At 46.4% G+C, this 21,142-nt stretch overlaps 1 protein-coding gene across 1 annotated transcript in view; it reads left to right on the top strand.

Moving 5' to 3' along the window:
- Positions 1 to 21,142, top strand: part of ahrra (aryl hydrocarbon receptor repressor a) — a 53,624-nt gene that overhangs the window by 15,682 nt on the left and 16,800 nt on the right. Inside the window, exon 4 of the mRNA XM_088322305.1 lies at positions 19,152 to 19,270. Within this exon, the coding sequence (XP_088178431.1) occupies positions 19,152 to 19,270 (119 nt within the window). The remainder of the gene's footprint in view (positions 1 to 19,151; positions 19,271 to 21,142) is intronic.

The following is a 21,142-nucleotide window of genomic DNA, read 5'->3' as shown; positions in this document are numbered from 1 at the left end:
CGGGACGGGGCGCGCCGACCGAGAGGGGGAAAGGAGAGCGGGATTCGAACCCCGCGCGGGTTGTTGTCGGAACCGCTTTTGCAAACGTGGACGTCGCCGTACGTTCGAAAACGGACGTTTATGAGATGAACGCAAGAAATTGTCGGCAGAAAGCGAGAGCGTCCGAAGAAAACGACGAACCGCACGTGTCGGGGACACGAAGACCCGAAACATGCGCGAGAACTCGATCGATCCGTCGCCACCTCCTCATTCGCCTTTGTAGCATTTTCATTTGACTCGCAGCGGCACCGAGTTCCTTTCTGGTTCGCTTTCCGTCATCTGGCAGTGCCTCTTGATATTTTATTCGTTTTTTTGTTTTTAATTCACGTGTCCCTCACAGTCAACTTTCCTTTTTTAATTTACAGTTGCAATGTCGAAAATGGGGTCGTCTAAAATTCTCAGAGAAAGCCATTGGCAAGTTGGCTAAAAGGCTACTGCCGTCATCCGGTGTTATGGTGAATTTTTTGGGGGAAAAATGTACTAAAAGAGAGAAAGGAAGTGACAAAGAAAGAGACAAAAGTAGAGAGAAAGAGAGCAAAAGACAGAAAAAGAATAAAAATGGAAAAAGGAGAAAGCAAAGCGAGAGCACACTAAAGAGAGAATGGGAGTAAAAAATAAAAAGAAAGAGAAGGAAAGAGATACAAAAAGAGAGACACACAGAGATGGAAAAAGAAAAGAGAGAAAGAAATGAAAAAATAATGTGACAAACAGAGGGAGAAAACAAAATAGAGAGAGAAGGAGAGAGAAAAAGAAAAGGTGAGCGTGAGAAAGCGAGAGGAATAAAGGAAGAGAGTGAGACTGAGAGAAAACAAAAAAGCCAAAGAAAGTGAGAAAAAAGAATAGAGAGAAAGAAAGAGAGCGTGAGAAAAGGTAATAGTGAGAGAGAGAGAGAGAGAGAGAGCATAAAAGAGAGCAAAAAAGGCGTGGGGCGAGAGATGTCGGGCGTCGCGTGCGAGCGCTAACGCTAGTCTTCAAAGAGCACAGTGAAGCGCATTGTGTTTAGCGCTCGACGTGGTGACAAACGCCGTCTTTGTGGAGGCCGGACGGGCGCCCGGCGCGCTTTCCGGCGGCGGTGTCTTTTCCTCCGCTCTCGGGCCGATTCTCCACCTCCGAATCGCTTCGGGGAAGCCGCTTCCTATTTCCGAAACTTCGGAAGCGGAGACGCATTTTCAATGAGGTTGCGTACGAGTTGTAGCCCCCGGTCATCCCTTTCATAGGTCATGGATCTGGTCTCCGTTTGACTTTATGACTCGGTCTCCCTCGTCCATTCCCTAACGCGATAACAATCCACGTAGCACCTGCTGGTCAAACTATTTATTGCCGCTCTATTGACTTTTCCTCAGAGTCGGATTGAATCGATTCATTTCGCGACACAACATTCGATTTTGTGGGAACGCGAAGAAGCCAATTGCCGAGGCAAGCGCCCGTGTCGATACAAAAAGACGACGTTCACGTGCGTGACGCGATCTGGCACTATTCTCTAAGGCAGCGGCTTAGATCGGAGGCTTCTCATCGGGTGCATTTCACGGTCCTCGGAAACCTTGGCGATTTCCCGGGGTCCGGCCCCGTTCCCCATAGCGCTCCTGTTTAGCGTCAGGCGGATTAGCGCCAGCTACTCCTACGCTCGCGTTCCTGTCGTTCCGACGGTTTGCTACCTGGCAAATCTTCTCGTCTTCTTCGGAAGGAAGTTTGGAGGAATTTCACCGGCCGCTTTGCGAAAAAGACAGAAACGTTTACGAATATTCGGTTTCTTCTTCTACACGTTCCCTTTATCTCCTTTTTTCTTTCCAAGATTTTTGGAAAAAGTTCCGGGGAGCCGCTCGGGCGGCGCTAAAAAGCCGCGCCTGGCCCTAGTGCCGCAGGTTGCCGACCCCCGACCTAGTGATTCGGAATTGCGACTCGTGTTTTTTAGAAAAACAAACAGGGCTTAGTCTTTTATGGACAACTTGTTCTTGGAACTTTCCTAGAATAAAGTGCAATTGCACCTCCACTCCAAGAGGGGGCAGTGGCGTCCTCACGGGCACAGTGTTTTACATGTTTACGTTTAGCCACCGCGTTGTGGGCTGAGCATCAAGCCCGTCACGCTGACGAGACAGTGTTTGATATTAGTCCACTAGAGGTCGCTCTCAAAAACAAAGAGGCTGAAAGGGAGCAAAAAACAACCTTTTTTTGTCTTTTCTCAAAGAAAGACAAAAAAAGGTGAAAGAAAGAATACAAATAGGCAAAATAGGAAAACAGGGATTTAAAAAAAATAGTAGGGGGGAGAGGAAACAATCCAAGTGCCGAGAGGATTTCTTCTTCCGAGGGGGAGCGTGACAGAAAATGAGGGAGAAGCACAACGGACATCGCTCATCGATGTCGGCGGAGACAGAGGACATGGCGTGCGGAATTTATTCCGGGCCTGGAAAAAAATAGGCAGCGGCGTGTCGCTGAGCTAATCGTGTTTGACCGCTTTCCTCAGTTAGAGCGAGAGAGAGAGAGAGAGAGAGAGAGAAAAAAAGAGAGAGAGAGAGGGCAGCGTGACTCCACAGAAAAGAAGGTTGCGTGCGAGCGTTTGTTTGCCATGGCCGCCACATGTTTGCCGATTGCGTAACACCCGTGATGCGTTCAGGGACGCTGCGTGCGTGCGTGCGTTCGTGCGTGCGAGCGAGCGAGCGAGCGAGCGAGCGGGACGTTTCCCGTTCCGCTTCCAAAATACTCTTCAAATCGCTCTGGCGGATTTTGCACCAAAAATATGGGACTCCTTCTCATGTCATCCCAAATAAAGGAACTTTGATTTACTATACTGACATTTTACTTCGCCGTCCGTTTCATTTTTTGCAGCGTTTTTCCTCAGTAGGGTCGCGGGGTGCTGGAGCCCATCTCAGCTGTCCTCGGGCAGTATTTTCACATTATAACGAATGTGCTTTTTTCATTCGAAAAAAACTTGACATGGAAAGTACAAAGTGTGTGTGTGTATACATAATAAGTATATAATATATAAACAAATGAAATAATTTGTCAAACATAAAATAATATATATGGGAGAAAAATCTGCCGTGTTGGATATTATTTCATATTCATTGTTTTATTTTCTTTACAAAACAATTGAAAAAAACATTGATTGACTTTTTGACCCGTTATCCTTTTGATTAAAGCTATTTTTTCGACCTATCGGGAAATAAAACAATGGCAACGTGTAAAGTGAACCGCCGTCCTCGGTGTGACAACTCCTCCGACTCGGGACGATAAGCCGCTTTCGTTCTGCTTCAAAAAATGTTGATTTTACACCACAGAGTTGTTAAAGTATTGACTTTTGTTCTCCATCGGGGCCCCGGTGCCGTGGAACGCTCTTCCCCCTGAGATCCGATCTGTAACCTCAGAGGAAATGTTTCAATCTAAGCTTAAACACACTTCTACTCTATAGCATATGAATGACCTATACTTTATGTTGACAATATCAGTGTATTATTTGCCCTCATGTAGGATCTAGATCAGGGGATGCTGTCATAATAGTCTGTGGTTTGCAATAGTCTTTAAACTGTGCAGCCCTTTGAGACTCCTTGTGATGAAGGGCCAAACAAATAAACAGGACTTGACTTGACAGTGACGCAAACAAAATGCATGAAGTCCAGTAGTATATGTCTACTTGAGCGGTTGTCCCAAGTTGTAAAAGTTAGATTGGATTGATGAAACATTTGATATGGTTTACTGCCGATTGTGATCTGATGAGATGCAATTTTGAGATCAATATGACAATTTCATACCTGTCTTTTCTTCTCGATTGAATTGACGCTCATACTGTTTGGAAAATTTGTAAAACTTCTTTTTAAAGTAACAAAAATCATGACTCTCCCTGGTAACGAGTGACTTTGACTAGAGAATGATTTGTTTCTTAAGTCTGTGAGTTTTGGGAAGAAGTAACGAGTCACTATTAGTCGTTTCTTTTCCGAAAGTAACGCGACCCAACCCTAGAAATGACTCGACTTTTTGTTTTTTTTCCTATGATCCCTCCATCTTTTTTCTCTTTTTTTCCGCAAAAAAGAGAGTGAGGCGTTTTGAGCAAAAGCAGACCTCGGCGGATTGCGCAAAAACGACAGCTGAGGAGTTCACGGAGGGAATTCCGCAGTAACACTGAGATATGGAGAAGGGGGGCCCGAGGGGGGGCCCAAAGGGGGGCCCGAGGGGGCGTGCTCCCGCCCTGCCGCACGCCACGCTCGGGATTCCGTGCCGGGCCGGCGCCATCCACTCCCGGCGTCTTCGGGGAATCCCCCATCTCCCGGACGTCGGGACCCCCGTCGGGCGAGGAGATTAGACACGACGCTCCGGGATCGAAGTACTCATCCAAAAGGGAGTAAAAAACAAACTACTCGAGTACCGAGTAACACTAGCGACGTCTTATTCGTCGATCCGTTCGGAAAAAGATTCGAATACTGGAGGTCGATCAAAGTACTTTAATAAAGGATAACGTCGTAAGAGTAGAAATCAAAGGAAGAAATGAGGTAGCACATCGAAAGCCCCAGACTCTGCAATCCAGCACAAAATGTTGAAAGAGCCATATTGGAATAGTTCAGTTACGAACAGGATCAAATACAACTAAGGAAGCGACAAGCTGCCATTTTCTCCCCGGAGAACTTAACCGGCCGATCGCTCCGGTTGTGAAAACGCTCGTAAACGCCGCGTACGATCGCGAGCGCGCAAAACTGGCAGTGGGAAGGAGAGGCGACGCGGTGCGTCCGTGCGCTTCTCCCTTTAAAGGGACGAGTTGAGTCATTGGGAAAAGGGGAGCTCAAAATGGTACACGCGTAATTACAGGAATCGAGTTTTTTTTTTGGCGTAATACGGCAGATTTTATTTTGAGCGATCGAGCCTCCGTGTGATATTTCCAGTGAAGTCCAAGACGTTCGATACCGCACGCACAACGGCGAGAGTATCGGAGGCTCCGGGACCCGAGAGGATACTCGCGATACTTTTGATATTTGCGTACAGAATGAGAAGTTTCTTTGAAAGACTACAAATTGAATCGTCTGAAATCGTGAAAATGTACTATTACCCCGTTTCAAATATTAATATGTATGACGCGGTATCGGTATGCGCCTCTTCTTTTAGAGATGTTTGATACGGCTTTCCGATATCCGCGCGACGTTTTACCGATACCCGGCGATAACAGCGTTACTTGGAATACTCCAAAAAGAAGCCGCCGCAAATGAGAATATAGCATTCGACTTGAACATTTTTCTCAGTCACTCGCTCGTTATCGCTCTCCGGCTCATCCTCGACCACGCGCCGATTCCGATTCGATACTGTCGCTCGGCCTAAAATCGTCACAGAATCGAATCTCATCGTTGAAAAAAAACATATTCCGTTTCTTCTCGATTCGAAACTGGAAGTTTCAGCTCCCGCCGTGTTTTGTTAACCGGTTTGCGCCCTATTGGACGCTGCGCCCCCTGTAGTCATAAATAGAGAACGACAAACAGCTACGGAGACACTGCGCCTTGTTTTGGCAATTTGGCCCGGCGCCGCAAAGAAACTTAAAGAACTTTGGGGAGAAACGTGTCTTTTTCTCATCCCTCCATCATTTGATTTGCCGGTCCATATTAGAAAGGGGGGGGGACAGGGACGCCTTGGGAAAGGCCCTCTCTGAGATGTTTTGGCCCTTTTCTACGAGACTTTTGGGTTGGCCGTGGTCCCCCAAAATATTTGGGGGTGTTTTTTTGCTACTTTTCCCCCTTTTTAGTATTTTCTTTGTTTTGGGATGTGTTTGTCTTGCTGTCAATCACCCCTCTTGGGGGATAGGACCAAGGTAGATAGATAGATGTCTAGATAGATGGATAGATAGATAGATAGATAGATAGATAGATGTCAAGATAGATGTCTAGATGTTTAGAAGATGTTTAGATAGATGTCTCCATGTCTAGATAGATGTCGAGATGTCTAGATAGATAGATAGATGTTTAGTTGTCTAGATAGATAGATATGAGACCGTAAACGCAGCGTTCAACTGGGAGGGCCAGAGCTTCTTGTTTTTTTGATGCGGTAATAGTTTGCACGGGCTGATCTCTATAGAGTACGCATCTCCTTTTCCCTTCCTTCCTTTGTGGCTCTCGTGTACAGCTCGAATGTACGACGCGTAGAGCGACACCACCGGATAGGTGAAAGAATCGGGAAGTAAGGAGAAGGAAATTAGAATCGATAAATCGGATTTTCAAAATATATATCGATCGAATAATTTGCGGTTCACTCGTCACTCCGAATTTCCGATTCAGGCCGAATCGATTCAAGAAACGCGTGGACATGTTGAAATGATGTCGGGCGAGGAAAAAGAAAAACGTTTCCAGGATCGGCTAGAAAATTGTTAGCCAATATTTCGAGGGGACGAAAATGAGAAATCTCATTGTTGAGTTTTGTAACTTTTTAAAATGAAAACACGAAATGTGAGCCGGCTAGCCGGGTCGGCTATGCTAACGGTTCACTGCGTTCCGATCGAATTGTAATTTAAATAAAGGTGGCGTCCGTATCCTCTTTTGAAATCATGCAGCAGGAGTGAAGTCGTTTCACTTGAATTTTGTTCGAGGTTTGGATTTTAAAAAGTTGTATAAATCCTCCGATAGTTGAAGCAATCTGGATACAAGCTCATCATGGCAAAAAAGAGTTTTCTTCGCTTTCTTCTGGCGTGTATGTTCGCGAGCAAGCGTTAGGAGATAGTTATGGGATTAGCGTTCGGGTTAGCTTAAGCGATTAGCCTCCTCCTGCCCGAGCAAAACTGTTGTGCGATACGACCGGACCGCCAAACGCCACGTAGGGGTTTCGTACGGGGGCTCGAAATCCTGAAAAACGCTGCCATTTGAAGGTTGTTGTCAAGGTTAAAAAAATGCACAGCGAGCTAGCGGTTTTTTTTTAAGCTAATGCTTTTCCTCCAAATTCTGCCCGATCGTTTACATTTGCCTCAACGACTTCTAAAGTAGCCTTTCCGGTTTCCCGCCGTCCTTAAACAAAGCCGTTCGACGAGTGACGACACGCTAAACGCTACGCACGCTAGCACAGCTAGCGAGCGTTGTTGTAGCCTCGCATGCTAAGGCTTTCCTCTGAATTCTGCTCAAGGGACCGTCAGTCCATTATTGATTGAAATGTCGTTTATATAGAGTCTAAAAATTCGTATAACAGTCTTACAACGATTCCTTTGACCAAATAAACAATTTTTCAGCCATATTCGTTGTTTCCATTCGCTCCGAATCGGTTTCTTTACTTTCGTGTCACTCGCAAGTGAACCCTAATATACGACCGTCAACGTTAGGGCGCGCTCTGCCTGTGATCGGCAACCGTGCGGCCGTTCTTATGTTACAAAGCACGTAGCATCACCTAGAATAATCACTTCCTATTGTTTTGCAGTGGACTTTTGTTGTGAAGATTTCTACTTGACCAGTTGTCTCGGGTTGTGAGAGTCGGATTCCTTTATTTTAAGCTGCAGTGTTAAACACACTTCATACTATTGATTTGTTTCCTTTGGTTGTGTGAAAATACTTGAAGGACAGTAGCATATGTCTACTTGAGTAGTTGTCTGACCAAAGATTGTGCCTTAGTTATCATGCTTTCTAATGTTTTGCAGTTGACTTTTGTTGTGAACAAAATACTTGAAGGACAGTAGTATATGTCTTCTTGAGCAGTTGTCTCCAGTTGTGAGAGTTAGATGGAATGGATTCCACCGACTTCATATCGTTTATGGTTTATGATAGATATTGTTTCTTTTTGTTGCGCGTGAATTTTGGGATTAATGTGTGCCATAAATATGACAAGATGAGCTGTCTGTTCGTATTCATAAACCGCTTAGAAGATTTTTACATTTTTGGACATACGACAACTTCTTTTGAAATGAACTAAAATAGTGACTTTCCCCCGGTAATGAGTTACTTTTACTTCAGAGTAGTTCAGTTACTAACACTGTTACTTTATGGAAGAAATAGTGAACTATAACGATTGAGAATTTGAAAGTAGCGTGCCCAGCGCTGCTTTCAAACCCTTCTTGGAGATTTAGCATTTAGCATTAGCCTGAGAGCCCCAGCTTTGTTGGTTCCGGAATATATTTTGGATCCGGACGGACAAAAGCAAGTCAACGGGCCCAAAAGGGAAACGTCTCTTCTTGCTAGTAAAGGGAGCGACGGTGCACGCGACCAAAATAGGAAGTGGCCAGGTAGGGGACTTCCTGAATGCAGCCTTTATTGAGTGGGGGGGGGGCAGGCTCTTTCTGAGGGCCACCAAATGTGACGCATTCTATTCAAAAGGCGTCACTCGGAAAAACAGGAACTGACGCTTTTCAATAACAACATCCTACAATATACTCATATTGTATTCAGTTTCTTTTTAGGTCAGGTTTGAAATCCTCTGGAATGCTTGAATCGGAACATTTTCCAAGTCAGAAAAAGGGTTGCCGTGTTTCTTGGCGCTCTGACTCTATCGGCCACGCAACAAATGAAAAGAAAGTGCGCGGTGATGAGGCCGACGCGCCCGCTCTGGTGGCTTGTCTTGATGGCGTTCTGAAGCCGGTCGCACCCGAGAGGACGGCTTTGTTTAGAAAACCGGCTCACTGAGAAGAGCTAACGCTTTCGTCTCCCGAACGATTCATTTAATTGGCTTCGTGCCGCCTGCCGCTGACATTTTTAACGCAGCGAGCGCATCGGCCCTCGCTCGTCTCCCTCCGTGGTCACGGTGAAGTGCTACAGAACTTTTCTTAGTCTCTCTTCACCCGTCTCTGCGTCTGTTTTCAATCTTTTTTCCACAAAACGACCGGAGCGTCTGCTACACTTGGGGTCTCCGTTGTTCGTGCTTCTACTCTGTGCTTCATGCACGGCGCGGAGGACAAATGTCAATAAAACACTCCACCACCGCGCTTTGAGGTACTCACGAAGGCGGAGGTCTCCTAAAAACTTTGAGACCCCCCCGATCTTAACCGAGTATGTTTTCCACGTAGCGTGGGTCGTTCCCTGTAACTGTGCCTGGAGACGAGGGACTCGTCTTCCAGAACTCGGAGGTTCGGTTCTATATTTGAAGGAAGGACGTTTGACATAAAAACGCGACAATGGAGCTTCCCTTGCTTTGTGTACATCTGCGTCTACGTGCGTGAGCGTGCACGTGAGCGTGCATTGTGGTTTTCCCTCCGGCCGCGTATGAAAATGAGTCACGGCGGCGGCGGGGGTGAAGTGAGGATACCGAGTGGCTTTCTTGTAGGACCTTAAGGCTGATGCTGAAAGGAAACCCCATGTTTTCTACAGAAAGTCAAATCCTGTTTATTAGCCTTAATTACAAAGCGTCTCACAGGGCTGCACAGATCAAAGACTATTGCAAACTACAGACTATTATGACAGCATCCCCTGATCTCAAACCTACATGAGGGCAAGGAAAAACTCAAAATCAGTCAAGTCAAGTCCTGTTTCTTTGTTTGGCCCTTAATCACAAAGAGTCTCAAAGGGCTGCACAGACCACAGACTATTATGACACCATTCCCTGATCTCAAACCTACATGAGGGCAAATAATACACAGATATTGTCAACATAAAATATAGGTTATTCATATGCTATAGAGTAGAAGTGTGTTTTAAGCTTAGATGGAAACATTTGCACTGAGGTTGCAGATCCAATCTCAGGGGGAAGAGCGTTCCACAGCACTGGCGCCCGAATGGAGAACGCTCTCCAACCTGCGGATTTCTTCTTGGCTCTTGGGATCACGAGTAGACCAGCATTTTCAGAGGGAAGGTTTCAGACCAGAACATAGGGGGAGATTATATCTGAAAGATACGAGGGAGCAAGTCCATGCAGGATTTTCTATACTACCAACAGAAGTCATCGGCTCGAAGTAAGATGTTGTTCAAGTGCTGTTTCTTTTGTTTAGTGAGCTCTAGCTCAAAGGTCATCATAGTTCTTGCTTTCTTCTTTTTTCTCTCCGTTTTCCTTTGACTTTTGCTCGCCCTCACCACGACATTCAATTATCTTTGGGTGGGCAGAGCGTGTCTGTGGGTGGGCACGCCCCTCCCCCGGTGACGCCCCTGCTATCATCTCTCTTTTCAGGTGATGTCTTCATATTGGCATGAACAGTGCTGACATTTTCCTACGCTCTTCCTTTTGAGATTTCATCCGAGACCTCACTGTTTCCATCTAGAGGCGAGAGAGATTCCTATTCCGGAGCGTACAAACGACCTCCGTTTCATGAATCGCAACGCCGATTTGGGTTTTCCTTGCCCCGGTGTCGGTTTTAGATCAGGGGACGCCGTCGAGACCAGACGAGGGGAAATAGCTTTTGCGGGTAAAGCGACTCAGACGCGGGGAAAAAGCGGCCAGGCGGAAGCCGAGGCGGCGGCGGCGGCGGACATCGGAGCCCCGACGAGTATTAGCTTCCGTGACGGCGGCGGCTTAAGCATTTTAGCGAGCGCCATTGAGCGCTCGCCAGCCGTCATCAATATTTAACAGCTGTTGCTATGATGACATTCTTTACGGGCTAACGTGGCTCCGCGCTTTGCACGCGAGGCCCTGGCGGCCCGCCAGAGCGCTGTCGGGGGGGTTGGTGGGGGGGGGTGCTTGACGGACGGCCGGCTCGCGTGACAGCCGGCCCTCTCTCTCTCTCTTTTTTCCGCTCCGTGTCTTGTGGATTTCCTGCCGAGAGAGAGCGAGAGAGAGAGAAAGAAAGGGGCGGGACTAAGCCAAGGAGGTGGCTGCCGGCCAACCCGGGCCCAATGAACACATTAACCCTTAAGGTTTGGGCGGGCTCGCCTTCGGGCTGTCGGACTGTCCATAAACAAAGCGGTGGCTTCGCTGCCTCGGCACACGGTCGCGCGGCAAATCCTTTAAAAGCTTGGACTCTCGGGACTCAAGATACACTCGTGGCGGAAACATCACCGTCCGTCTGAAACAAGAGACCCCAAAACTATAAAGCGGGTGACCGGTTGAAATTCCGCAAAAATGGCTTCGTTACAGCCAGGACAGGCCAGAGAATCTAAGCGCGGCAAATATCGACTCCAAAACACACCAGAATTCCAACAGAATTAAAAAAAAAATAGCCTAAAAGCATGTCTGCTTGGTTTGCCGTTCCATCTTATAATTCCCTGGTTACTCCCCTCTAAAAGTAAACAAACTCGGAAAACGATTCCCCATAGGGTCGTTGGCATCCGACCGTTGGGTGGACGCCCCTCTCAGCCAAGAGCAGGCTTTTTTCACGGTGCGGGCCTCTTTGATAAAAGGGAGAACGCCTCCCCTAGCTACGAATATCTACATCGAGTACTCACTGATTTGAGTGATGATCGGCACAACCAAAGCGGTTCATTTTGTGCCATTTTCCAGGGGTCGTATTCAAATCAGAGCTGAAATGAAACGTGCACAATGCGACGCGAGATCCATTTGACACGTGACGATCACGTGCAAATTGTGCACAATCTCGGATTGACTTCTGGAAAGAGCGGTCAACCATGAACAACTCTTTCACAATGTCTAAAATTGGCCAAAGTACAATACACAGTCGCAGAGTTTTTAGTGTTGTAAACTGGTCACCTCTAACTGGCTCTTTCTGGAAAGGACTAAACCTATCCTTAGAAAATGTGTCAAATACAATAGTATTTCAGATTGGGATCACAGTTGAAAAGGTATTAAGCAAGGCTTGGAGTTCGTTTCCAGCTAAAATGTGCCTGCTACTCTCATCTGCAGGCTCGAGATTGTGAAGCTTCTATTTTCAGATGACTCGGCGTTCGTAGCGCTTGTTTCGGTTTGGGACAAAAGGTTGAAGGTGCTTTCTTTCAAAAGAGAGCAAAAGCGCTTCAAGGAGAGCATTCCATGTACTTTGGGTTGTTCTGGGATTGGGATTCCATGGGTTAAAGAGCGATTTGGGCACCCATTTAGAAAGTGAGAGGAACAGAGAGAGAGAGAGAGTGACAAGGATTCCTTCTTCTCACGCAAATCTTTGGATGGGGAGGGACGCCGGGGAGGGACAGTCCAGTCCAGCCCACGAGCGGCAGCTGCCGACCGCAGATATCGCTTGGCGCATTTTCAAGACCGACATTTTTCTCTTTCCGTGCCGTAACCTATCGAGGCATTATCCCTTCGTGCCGAAATGTCAAGAGACCTCTTATTTTCCGGGGTTCGTACGGGTGCTTGAAATGCTTTCGTTTCAATGTTGTGGATTCAAGGTCAAGAAAATGCTTGAAAATGCTTGAGATTGTTGCCATTGTCGTGTTTCTTGGCAGTCCGACTCACCGATACATGAAGATTTCTTTTTTAAAGTCTGTGAAAATGACACCGACACGCCTGCTCCGGTGGCTTGTCATGATAGCATTGTCATGTGAAGCATCACCGCCCCCTACTGGTTGCATCCAAGAGGACAGCTCAGTTTAGAAAACCGGCTCTTTTGGCTCAGCTCACTAAGAAGAGCCAGCTCTTTCGGTTCCCAAACGGTTCCTCGGATTTTCTTTTTCTGATTTTCTTTTTTTCAGCCATGTCCAAAGTCCGGCCCAGGGGCCAGTTATGGTCCGTGCTCAAATTCTACCAGTTTGCGGCCTCTGTGATGAAAAAAAAATCATAATATGTGGCCCGCCAGTAATGTTGACAGCAGTACGAAACATATTTGTACAAATAAGTGATAAATCGTTGTTTCACCAGATGATGGCAGTAGCCCTTTGGCCACCTTGGCGTTCAGTGAGAATGTTAGCCAACATCGCTACTGTAAATACAAAAAAGGAAAGTTGACTGTGAGGACCGCAGTTTCAAGGACAAGCGGAAATCGGAGTGTTTTTCCACCGAAATCTGAAACAACAGCATCTGCCTAATTTGCTAAAAGACTGTGGCTGTATCTAAAGAACATAATATGAACAGGCACTGCCCAACGAAACATGCCAACTAGAAAAAGCAAATAGGAAATGAACGCTGTGAAAATGAGAAGCAACTGGAAGCTGGTTTAACGGCGCAGCGGCGCTTTTTACAAAACCCTGCGAGTCCAATGAAAATGCTACAAAGACGAGCTATGAGCCTCAGAGGGTGAATTTATAAAAGACTATTGAAGAGGAATGCCAGGCTGGAAAGTCGGCCCTCACACATTTTCGGCTTACCAAATCTGGCCCGCTTTATGAAAAGTTTGGACACCCTTGCCTTAAATGATATGAAATCTACAAAAAAAAAAGTGTAAAATACAGAACAATTCTGTATGGATTTTCATTCGATTCTCGTCATTAATTGCTTGAAAATGATCAATACTCAAATTGTTTTTTTTTTTTTTTTTTGTGGATGAAGGCCGTCAACTGCAATGGATTGATAAGAATTCCTCAAATGACTACTTATGTTATGACTATGCGATTACAAGGTAGAGTCAAATAAACTCAGCAAACCAGTTAAAAAAAAAATCATTGTCCTAGAAAATCCCAATGATCCGGGACCGATGAGCTATTTTCAGAACAGGTCTGCGGGCGCTTGACTGTCCTCTGGGGACATCGCGTCCGAGACCTCCGCTTTAGAACCGTTTTGGTGCGCTGATGCTAAGAAAGCTTTAAGGAATGAGTCTTAAATCTTAGGATTTGTAGACATTCCGCTTCATGATGTTGACATGCCTGAACCGTGTCCAGGTGAGTCGAAATGTCTTTTTTCGTGGATATTTTCTTCCCGTTCAATGTCGTTTTTGGGCTCCGAAACTCTTCAATCCGACGAAACGTCCCGTTTCCGAAAGTCGAGGCGCTCTCGGAGCTCTCGGAGCTCACGGTACCTGTTAGCCGGCCGTAGCTTGTTTCGATGGCGTGCGCTGGAAAAGGTCGAGGTTAAAAGCGTGCGGCAGCTGCTGTTGTGTCTGCGGGCGGCCATGTATGAACGTTACCGCGCCGCATCGCCTCCCTAGCGTTAGCGTTAGCGACGTGTACGGCGTGACTCCTGGGCACGCCACTTCGCTAACGTCGGATCGACGTACTCCTTTTTCGTCGTTCGGCGGGACCTTTCTTTCATTTTACGCCTATTATCTTGATAGCGGCATGCGAGTGATCGCGGCTAGTTTTGAATTCTCTTCCAAGAAGAAGAAGAGTCATCCGGATGACACCGGAGATTATAATGAGAGAACAATTTAAGAACAATCATTCTTCGCTGCTCGACAGTTGCCGCTTCTATCCACATAATGGCTCAGGCATTTCAACCCAGAACTGTATTTTCAAGTCAAGTCCTGTTTTTTTTGTGACACCCTAAATCACAAGGAGTCTCAAAGGGCTACACAGACCACAGATGATTGCAAACCACAGACTATTATGACACCATCCTCTGATCTAAAACCGACATGAGGGCAAGGAAAAACTCAAAAACCTCAAGTCAAGTCCTGTTTCTTTGTGACGCCCTTAATCACAAGGAGTCTCAAAGGGCTGCGCAGACCACAGATGATTGCAAACCACAGACTATTATGACACCATCCCCTGATCTAAAACCTACATGAGGGCAACAGAAATACTGCTACAGTAGTACTAGAAAATACCACTACACGAATACTACAAAATAATACAGAAAAACTACTATAAAGATACTACCAAAAGTCTTATAACAAAAATACTATTACAGTAATTCTACAGAGATACTAGTCAAGTCACATTTATTTATATATTATATATATTTTGCCAAAAATGCATTGATCAAAATAAGGGAACGTGTTCAAGCGCCTTCCACTTCATGGTGCTAGTTTCCCTGAATATTTAACTGGCAATTCTAACCGCCTTTGCAAGAAGCCCATTCCAATCAGCCAACCGGGGAGGAGGCCGGAAGAAGAATGGACCAAATTCACACCAAAAAGAACGTAAGAAAGAAAAAGAAAAAGGTTTCCCCCTTCAAAAAGAGGATCATGTTCGGAAAACGGCCGAATGCCGAAGAGGTTCTCCCGGTGTGTTTTACAAGTTCTTCTTCGTTCCAGATAACGTGAGAAAAGGATATCCGACAGGGGTCTGGCGTCATCCGAGTATGGCCGACTGCCGCGGATATCGGAAACCGCGTCCGACATTGTCGCCATATAGGAAAGGAAAAGGCTTTTGTGGCGGGAACACCCCGAAGAAGCCCTTCGGAAGGAAAACGTTGAGAAAAAGGCTCTCGGGAGGGAACAAACGGACACGACTCTTGGGATTGGTCGAGAGGCGTTCTTTTATATAGAGATTTGGAGTCGTTTCTTGATTTTCTTTGCTTGCTCTTAACTTCTTTTAATATCTCTTCTTTGGACTAGATTTTTGATTGCTCTTAGGCTCTCTCGTTTCCCTTTTCTTTTTGCTTCCAGATGTTTACGATTGTTTTTATTGCTTCTTCGTTTTGCCTGTTTTATTGTTTTGTCCCCCCCCCCCTAATTTTGTATGACTTTTTATTTTTTTCCTCTTTTGTCTCTTTTCCCTGTTCGTCACAAGACTCATTATTTAGGGTTCTCTTGTCTTATCCTAGCTTTCTACTTGTTTTCTCTTTTCTTTCTTTTCTTTTTTTTTGTTTTCTTGGTTTGTTTCCTTTTTTCCCTTTCTGAAAGGATTTGTTCTTTTTTTTTGCTTTATTTCTCCCCGTACGAAGTCGGTCGACAGATTCAAGCGACCGCACCAACCCGCGGAACCGTTCGAGAGACGAAAAGAGCCGTAACAGGCGTCCCTCTCTCCTGTTTGTTTGCGGCCAGAGTGCACGACGACCAAATAAAGACTTTAGCGTCCGGCAATTTGGAGCGAACGGGGCTTCCGGGCAATCGGCTGGCGGCTAATTAGCCTCATTAGCGTCCTCCTGGTAAAGCTGTTATAATAAAGGGGCGCCACTTCACACCGAGAGCGGACTTTTGGTTCTTTTCCGAGTCCTAAAATCAATAAACGCCTTCGGGATGACGTTGACCTTTTCAAAACAGGCCTCCCCGAAAAGTCTTTTGAGTCCGGCCCGGCTCCTCACCCTAAAAAAGGCCTTCTGTTATGGGCTTTTCCGCTCTCCTCAAAGGGGCGCTCTTTGTCCGCTAGACGTCGCTCTCCAGCAAAAACGCAGACCGGAAGGGGGCAAAAAGCCACCGTCTTCTTCAAGTTTTTACAAGAAGAAAGGAAAAAAAAAGGAGTCCAAAAAATAAAAAAGGCAAAAAAGGAAAGAAAAGAGCCATTTCTCTTTTCAACATCATAAAGTGCGTTTCAGTCACTTTCACAGTGTCCGTATTTCACTTTCTCCCGTTGTGCTTTTAGCACTCGTTTTCAGGGGCACGACAGAATGCGGCGACATCTCGCTGGAAAGATCATAAATAGGCACTGTCCCTTTGGTTTAAACGATCAGCCCGGGGGCCCCCCATTGGCCCCCGGATGATGGTCGGAGACCCCTGCTTTAAACGAATAGCTACTAAATACAGTGGGGGGGGGGGCATCTCTTCATTTCGTTAGCGATGGAATTAGCCGAATAAAGCATCTTTGTAATATAGAATCCGAACGAGCCAAAACATAACCTTTCTCCGTTTTGCCTGATTGAAATTGACATTGTGTGCTACTTAGCACCTCCTACAGGTAAAAGAAAATTGTTCCCAAAAAATAGTGATTTGAATAATAATGACTCTTATAAACATGCAAGAAATTTCGACTCGCCCCGAAAAAGACGGGAAAAATTGTGATTGGCTGGTCAGAGACAGGGTGCTGTTTGTTCACTTTGAGTCCCTGCAGTTTGTATTCTTCCTCATGCTTTGTAGCACTCGTTTTCTGCTGCACTAAGACAGGGGCCGGTAACCTATTTCACCCAAAGAGCCATAAAAGCGAAAATATTTCGATTTTTCTTTTTGAGAGAGAAAAAGAGAGTGAGAGAGAGAGAGACAGCATATATTTGAATACCAAATGAAACAAAATCCTCAAACTCGCTCTCCAGAAAAAGTAATGATTCCGCACATTTTCTTTCACTCTGTTGGGTTTGATCAGAATAGTAATAATGTCAGAGCCTGTGTCCCATATCGATATCCAAAATCCTCTCCCTCCCGCAGTTATTAGTTCCTATTGACTGACCGTTATTCATGTCCTTTAAAACAAGGTGCAAGCAAAGTTTTTTTGTAAAAATGTCACAAAGTACTGCAAACAAGGATACCAACACGTTGACCTTCAGTGTCTCGCAAAGGATAATGAGTGTGCACAGCCCTGCCCGCTCCGACCACTCCCCCGATTCCATCGCTCCAGGTGTTTTGTTGTTTGAACCTTTTGTGTGTGTGTTTGTAGTTAGTTCTGTGGGTTTTCGTCTAACAGTGTCAACAATCAGCATAGGTCTCCGGCGAGCTGCCGCTTAAAGGATTATTTAGCGCCACAACGCGACACCTCGACCGTAAACTGTAGTCGATATATGTAGAGCAGGGGTGTCGAACTCATTTGAACTCGGGGGCCCCGCGGTAGAACAAACATTAGTCGGGGGCCGGACGAGTCGATTCAAGAGAAAGAAAAAGAGAGATCAAGAAATAAGAGAAAGAGGGTAGGAAAAGGAGAGAGGGCGGGACAAAGAAAGAGAGAGAGGGCGAGAGCGTGAGAAACAAAAGATAAAAAGTCGTGAGAGAGGGGGAAAGAAATGCAAAGAGAAATAGAAAGACAGAAGGAGAGAAAAAAGAAAAGAAAGTGAGAAAGGAGACAAAGAGCAACAAAGGAAGATAAAAAGAGAGACACAGAGAGTGAAAGAGACAGAGAGTGGGAGTAAAGGGTTGTAAAAGAGAGAGAGAGAGAGAAATAAATAAAAGTACAGTGTCTTTGTTCGAGGCACTTTTCTTTGGCAATATCACGTTGACATATTTCCACCTGCAGCTTGTTTTTCTCCTGCGCTTCTCTGAGTGTTGTCTCGCGGGCCTGATTTGGCCCGCGGGCCGCCTGCTTGACACCTGCGAGGAATACGGCTTGGCGCTTTTTTCCCGGCGAGCGAGCCGTCTGTCGGTCCGTCGGTCCGTCCGTTCGGCGGTCGTCTTTCCTCCCCGGCGACGTGGCGTGACTAACGGCGGGGAGCGCGAGGGTTGATCCGGGAGAGCGAGCCGCACGCCCACCCCCCCTGACAACAAACACGCAAACATGGCTTCCACACGCCAGCGACACGCCAGCGACAGGCCAGACGCACGTCACCCGCGCACATGGCAGCCTTCCCGCACGCCAACAGCCGATCCCGTCTCGCTTTCCCTTCCTCCCTCCTTTCCTTTCCAACGCATAGAAGCAGATACTACCGCTCCAAAAAATGGCCTTTTTCTTCCCTGACGGTGTTTGAAAGGTGAAGGGACAGCGCGTGCGATTCGCCCGCCAGATGTCGCCCCATTCCGTCCTACCGGCCAAAACGAAGAAGACCCACGACGGAGACTCCAAGAGGATGAGCGATAATCACTCAAAGAATTCAAACACAAAGTAAACCTCGAGAAAAAAAGGAACGAGAGAACGATAGAAAAAAATCAGAGGATTCAAAGCGAGAAGATTGCGATGGTTTTTCCCGTTTTTGTCTTTTTGCTTTTAATTCCGTTTTTTGGCTTCCCTTTTCACCACTTGTCTTTGTATTCCCTTTTCTTTTCTGCATTTGTTCTTCCCCGTTTTCGATTCTTTTCGAAAAAAATCAGTTTCCCTTCATTTTCTTTTTTTCTTTGACTTCCCTTCTTTTGTTTTATTATTCCTTGCTTTTTTGTTCTCTATTTTCCCTTTTCTTTTTTCTAGGTTTTTCCTACTATGACTTCATGCAATTTTATGCCATTGGCTTTTTCCTTTTTGACATGATTGTTTTTTCCTCGTTGTTTTGAATTGTATTTCTCCCTTTTAAAGTCATTTTGTGCATCACCTTCCATAATAATCAATGGCATAAGGAAGAGAAAGAGCGTCTGAAAAGCCACTCCTCGAAAAGAAAAAGGGGGACGCTCGCACACGGTGTGCTGTGGGGGGCAGGAGAGTCCACGATATCGTACGCGCTGCGGGGACCGCCGTCGCTACTCCGTCCGCTTTTCTTTGGGTGGGCATGGCCCGTCCCCGCCCCCCCCCGGTAACGTCCGCGCGCGACAGGATCGATAGGTTTCCTGACTGAAAGAGGTTTGTGGGTGTCTGTTGGCGGAAAGGGAGAGGGATAAGACAGCGTGGGGGTGCTCAGTAGCCACCTCAGACGGCTCCCCGACGCTCCTTCCCTCCAAAGCCGGCCACAAAGTTGACGTTTTCTTTGGCCTTCCGCAGCAAATCAAGACAAGACGCCCAGAAAGCACCCGGGCACGGCGTCCTCCGACCTCCAGAGCGGCCGGAAAGAGAGCGCCCCCTTGAGTACGAGCCTCAATGAAAGCGGCCTCCTCTTGGAGGTAAGGAACGCCGTTCCGCCTTGCGTCTCGCGCTCTCTTTTGTTTTTGTGGCAGCGGAAATGGCAATCTTTTGCTTTTTGCAAATTCAAGCACTTTTCAAGCACTTTCAAGGCCCGTTTTGCCATTTTGCCAGTACCTTCAAAAAGAGAAATCCGGCGCCGATCGAAAGAACGTTTTGCGTTAGTGTCGACTTTCTTGCTGCTAGCGCGTACTTTGTGCGATCTATGATCTTTTTGGGTCAACGAGCCGCTATAAACTGACACGAATTCTGCCATTCCGACTCAACAATCATTATTGTAATGCTATCGATTGCTCCTAAGCCGAGTGCCTCGGATCTTTCGATGCGCCGCTGATCTTTTGCTTTGGGTTGGAATTCTTTTCATTGGTATTTTTGGGTCTCCGTGACCGAATGCTTTTGCATTTCATCCTTTCTTCATATCACTGAAGAGTTAACACTTTTAATTTGTATTTGAAGTTTTTGCACGGTGCGTGTCAACTTGTGTAAATTGTGTAAAATACTAAAATTGTTTTGTGTTTTACCATTTTTTGGGGAGATATGTGAATATTTTGATTTATAGTTGATGATTTTTTTCTGGGATTCCCTGCTAAGCCTACGAAATGACTCATTACAAAATAATTCAGAGGGGGTTGGCGGTGTCTGCCCACGGACCCAAAGAAAACTGGATGTAGTGGAGAGGGCGCTCTAAAAAAAATGGGGAAAAAAAAGACAAAAAACATGAAAGGAGAGAAAAAAAAAGAAAAGTAAAACATTTTTAAAAAGAGGGAAAAGAACACGCTGGAAAAAAAAGAAACAAAAGGAGAAAATCTAAAAGAAAAAAGGAAAAGGGAGAACAAAATTAGAACAAAAAAGTAAAAAGAGAGGTGGAAGGAAAAACAAGTAGAAAAAAAACAAAGGAAAAGGAAATCATAGAGAAGACTGTGAATTCTACTAGTAGCGTAATAGTATAGCAGCGATACTAAATAATGAACAATAACGAGGCGGGGGGGAGGGGGCTAATATAGGTTGCTCCCCTCCGACCCCCCACCCACCCCTCGCAGCGTGACCTACGACCTCGGACCCGACCTCTTTGTCTCGGTTGTCGCCTCGCGTGACATACGGATGGAGGAGTGGGCGGAGCTTAGTGCGGGTGGGCGGGGCCGGCTTTCCTTTAGCGCGCCATGGCGTGCGATGCCGTGGCGTGCCGATGCCGATGGCGTGCCGATGGCATGCCGCGGCGTGCGCCTCAAAGTGAGCAAAAGTGAAAGGAGCCGTCGCACCGGGGGATTGTCGCCGTCGCTCCGGGGGCCCGTCGCACCGGGGGCCCGTCGCACCGGGGGCCCGTCGCACCGGGGGGCCGACCCTTCCTCGTCACTCCTCTCTTCTGAATCCACTTTAGCCTTGTGTACTTGGACACAGACTTCAAAATAGTAACGCTTGGACAGACTCACTTACTAAAAAGTAACCAACTGAGTCAGCGCAACAGGTTACAGAGGAAAATCCCGATTTCCCTTCCTTTCCTCTCCAAAATATTGGACATTTTCCCAACAGAATTGCCGTTAGATGGACGGTTGTGATCTTGAACCTCGTCACGCGGATGGCACCTCGCACACTTCGAGTGCAACCAAAAGGAACGATATGATCAAAATGACACTTTAATACATTCAAACTCTCAAAGCCTGAGACAACGGGTCAAGTAGACATAGCCTACTGTACTTCAAGTCGTTTGTTCGCAACAAAAGTCAACTGTGAAACAATATCAAGTTATCATCCAATCCTTCTTCTGTTCGCTCGAACGAGAGCCGCGTTCTCTTTCCGTGTTGTCGGTGAATTGATATGCTAAAAGATTGAGCCGGGACGTCCCGCTTCCCTAT

The sequence above is a fragment of the Urocampus carinirostris genome, chromosome 18 (assembly GCF_059441175.1).
Source record: "Urocampus carinirostris isolate Australia breed hairy pipefish chromosome 18, RoL_Ucar_1.0, whole genome shotgun sequence".
Classification (NCBI taxonomy): domain Eukaryota; kingdom Metazoa; phylum Chordata; class Actinopteri; order Syngnathiformes; family Syngnathidae; genus Urocampus; species Urocampus carinirostris.
Note: the sequence above shows the minus strand (reverse complement) of the source record. Positions and strands in the feature narration are given on the sequence as shown.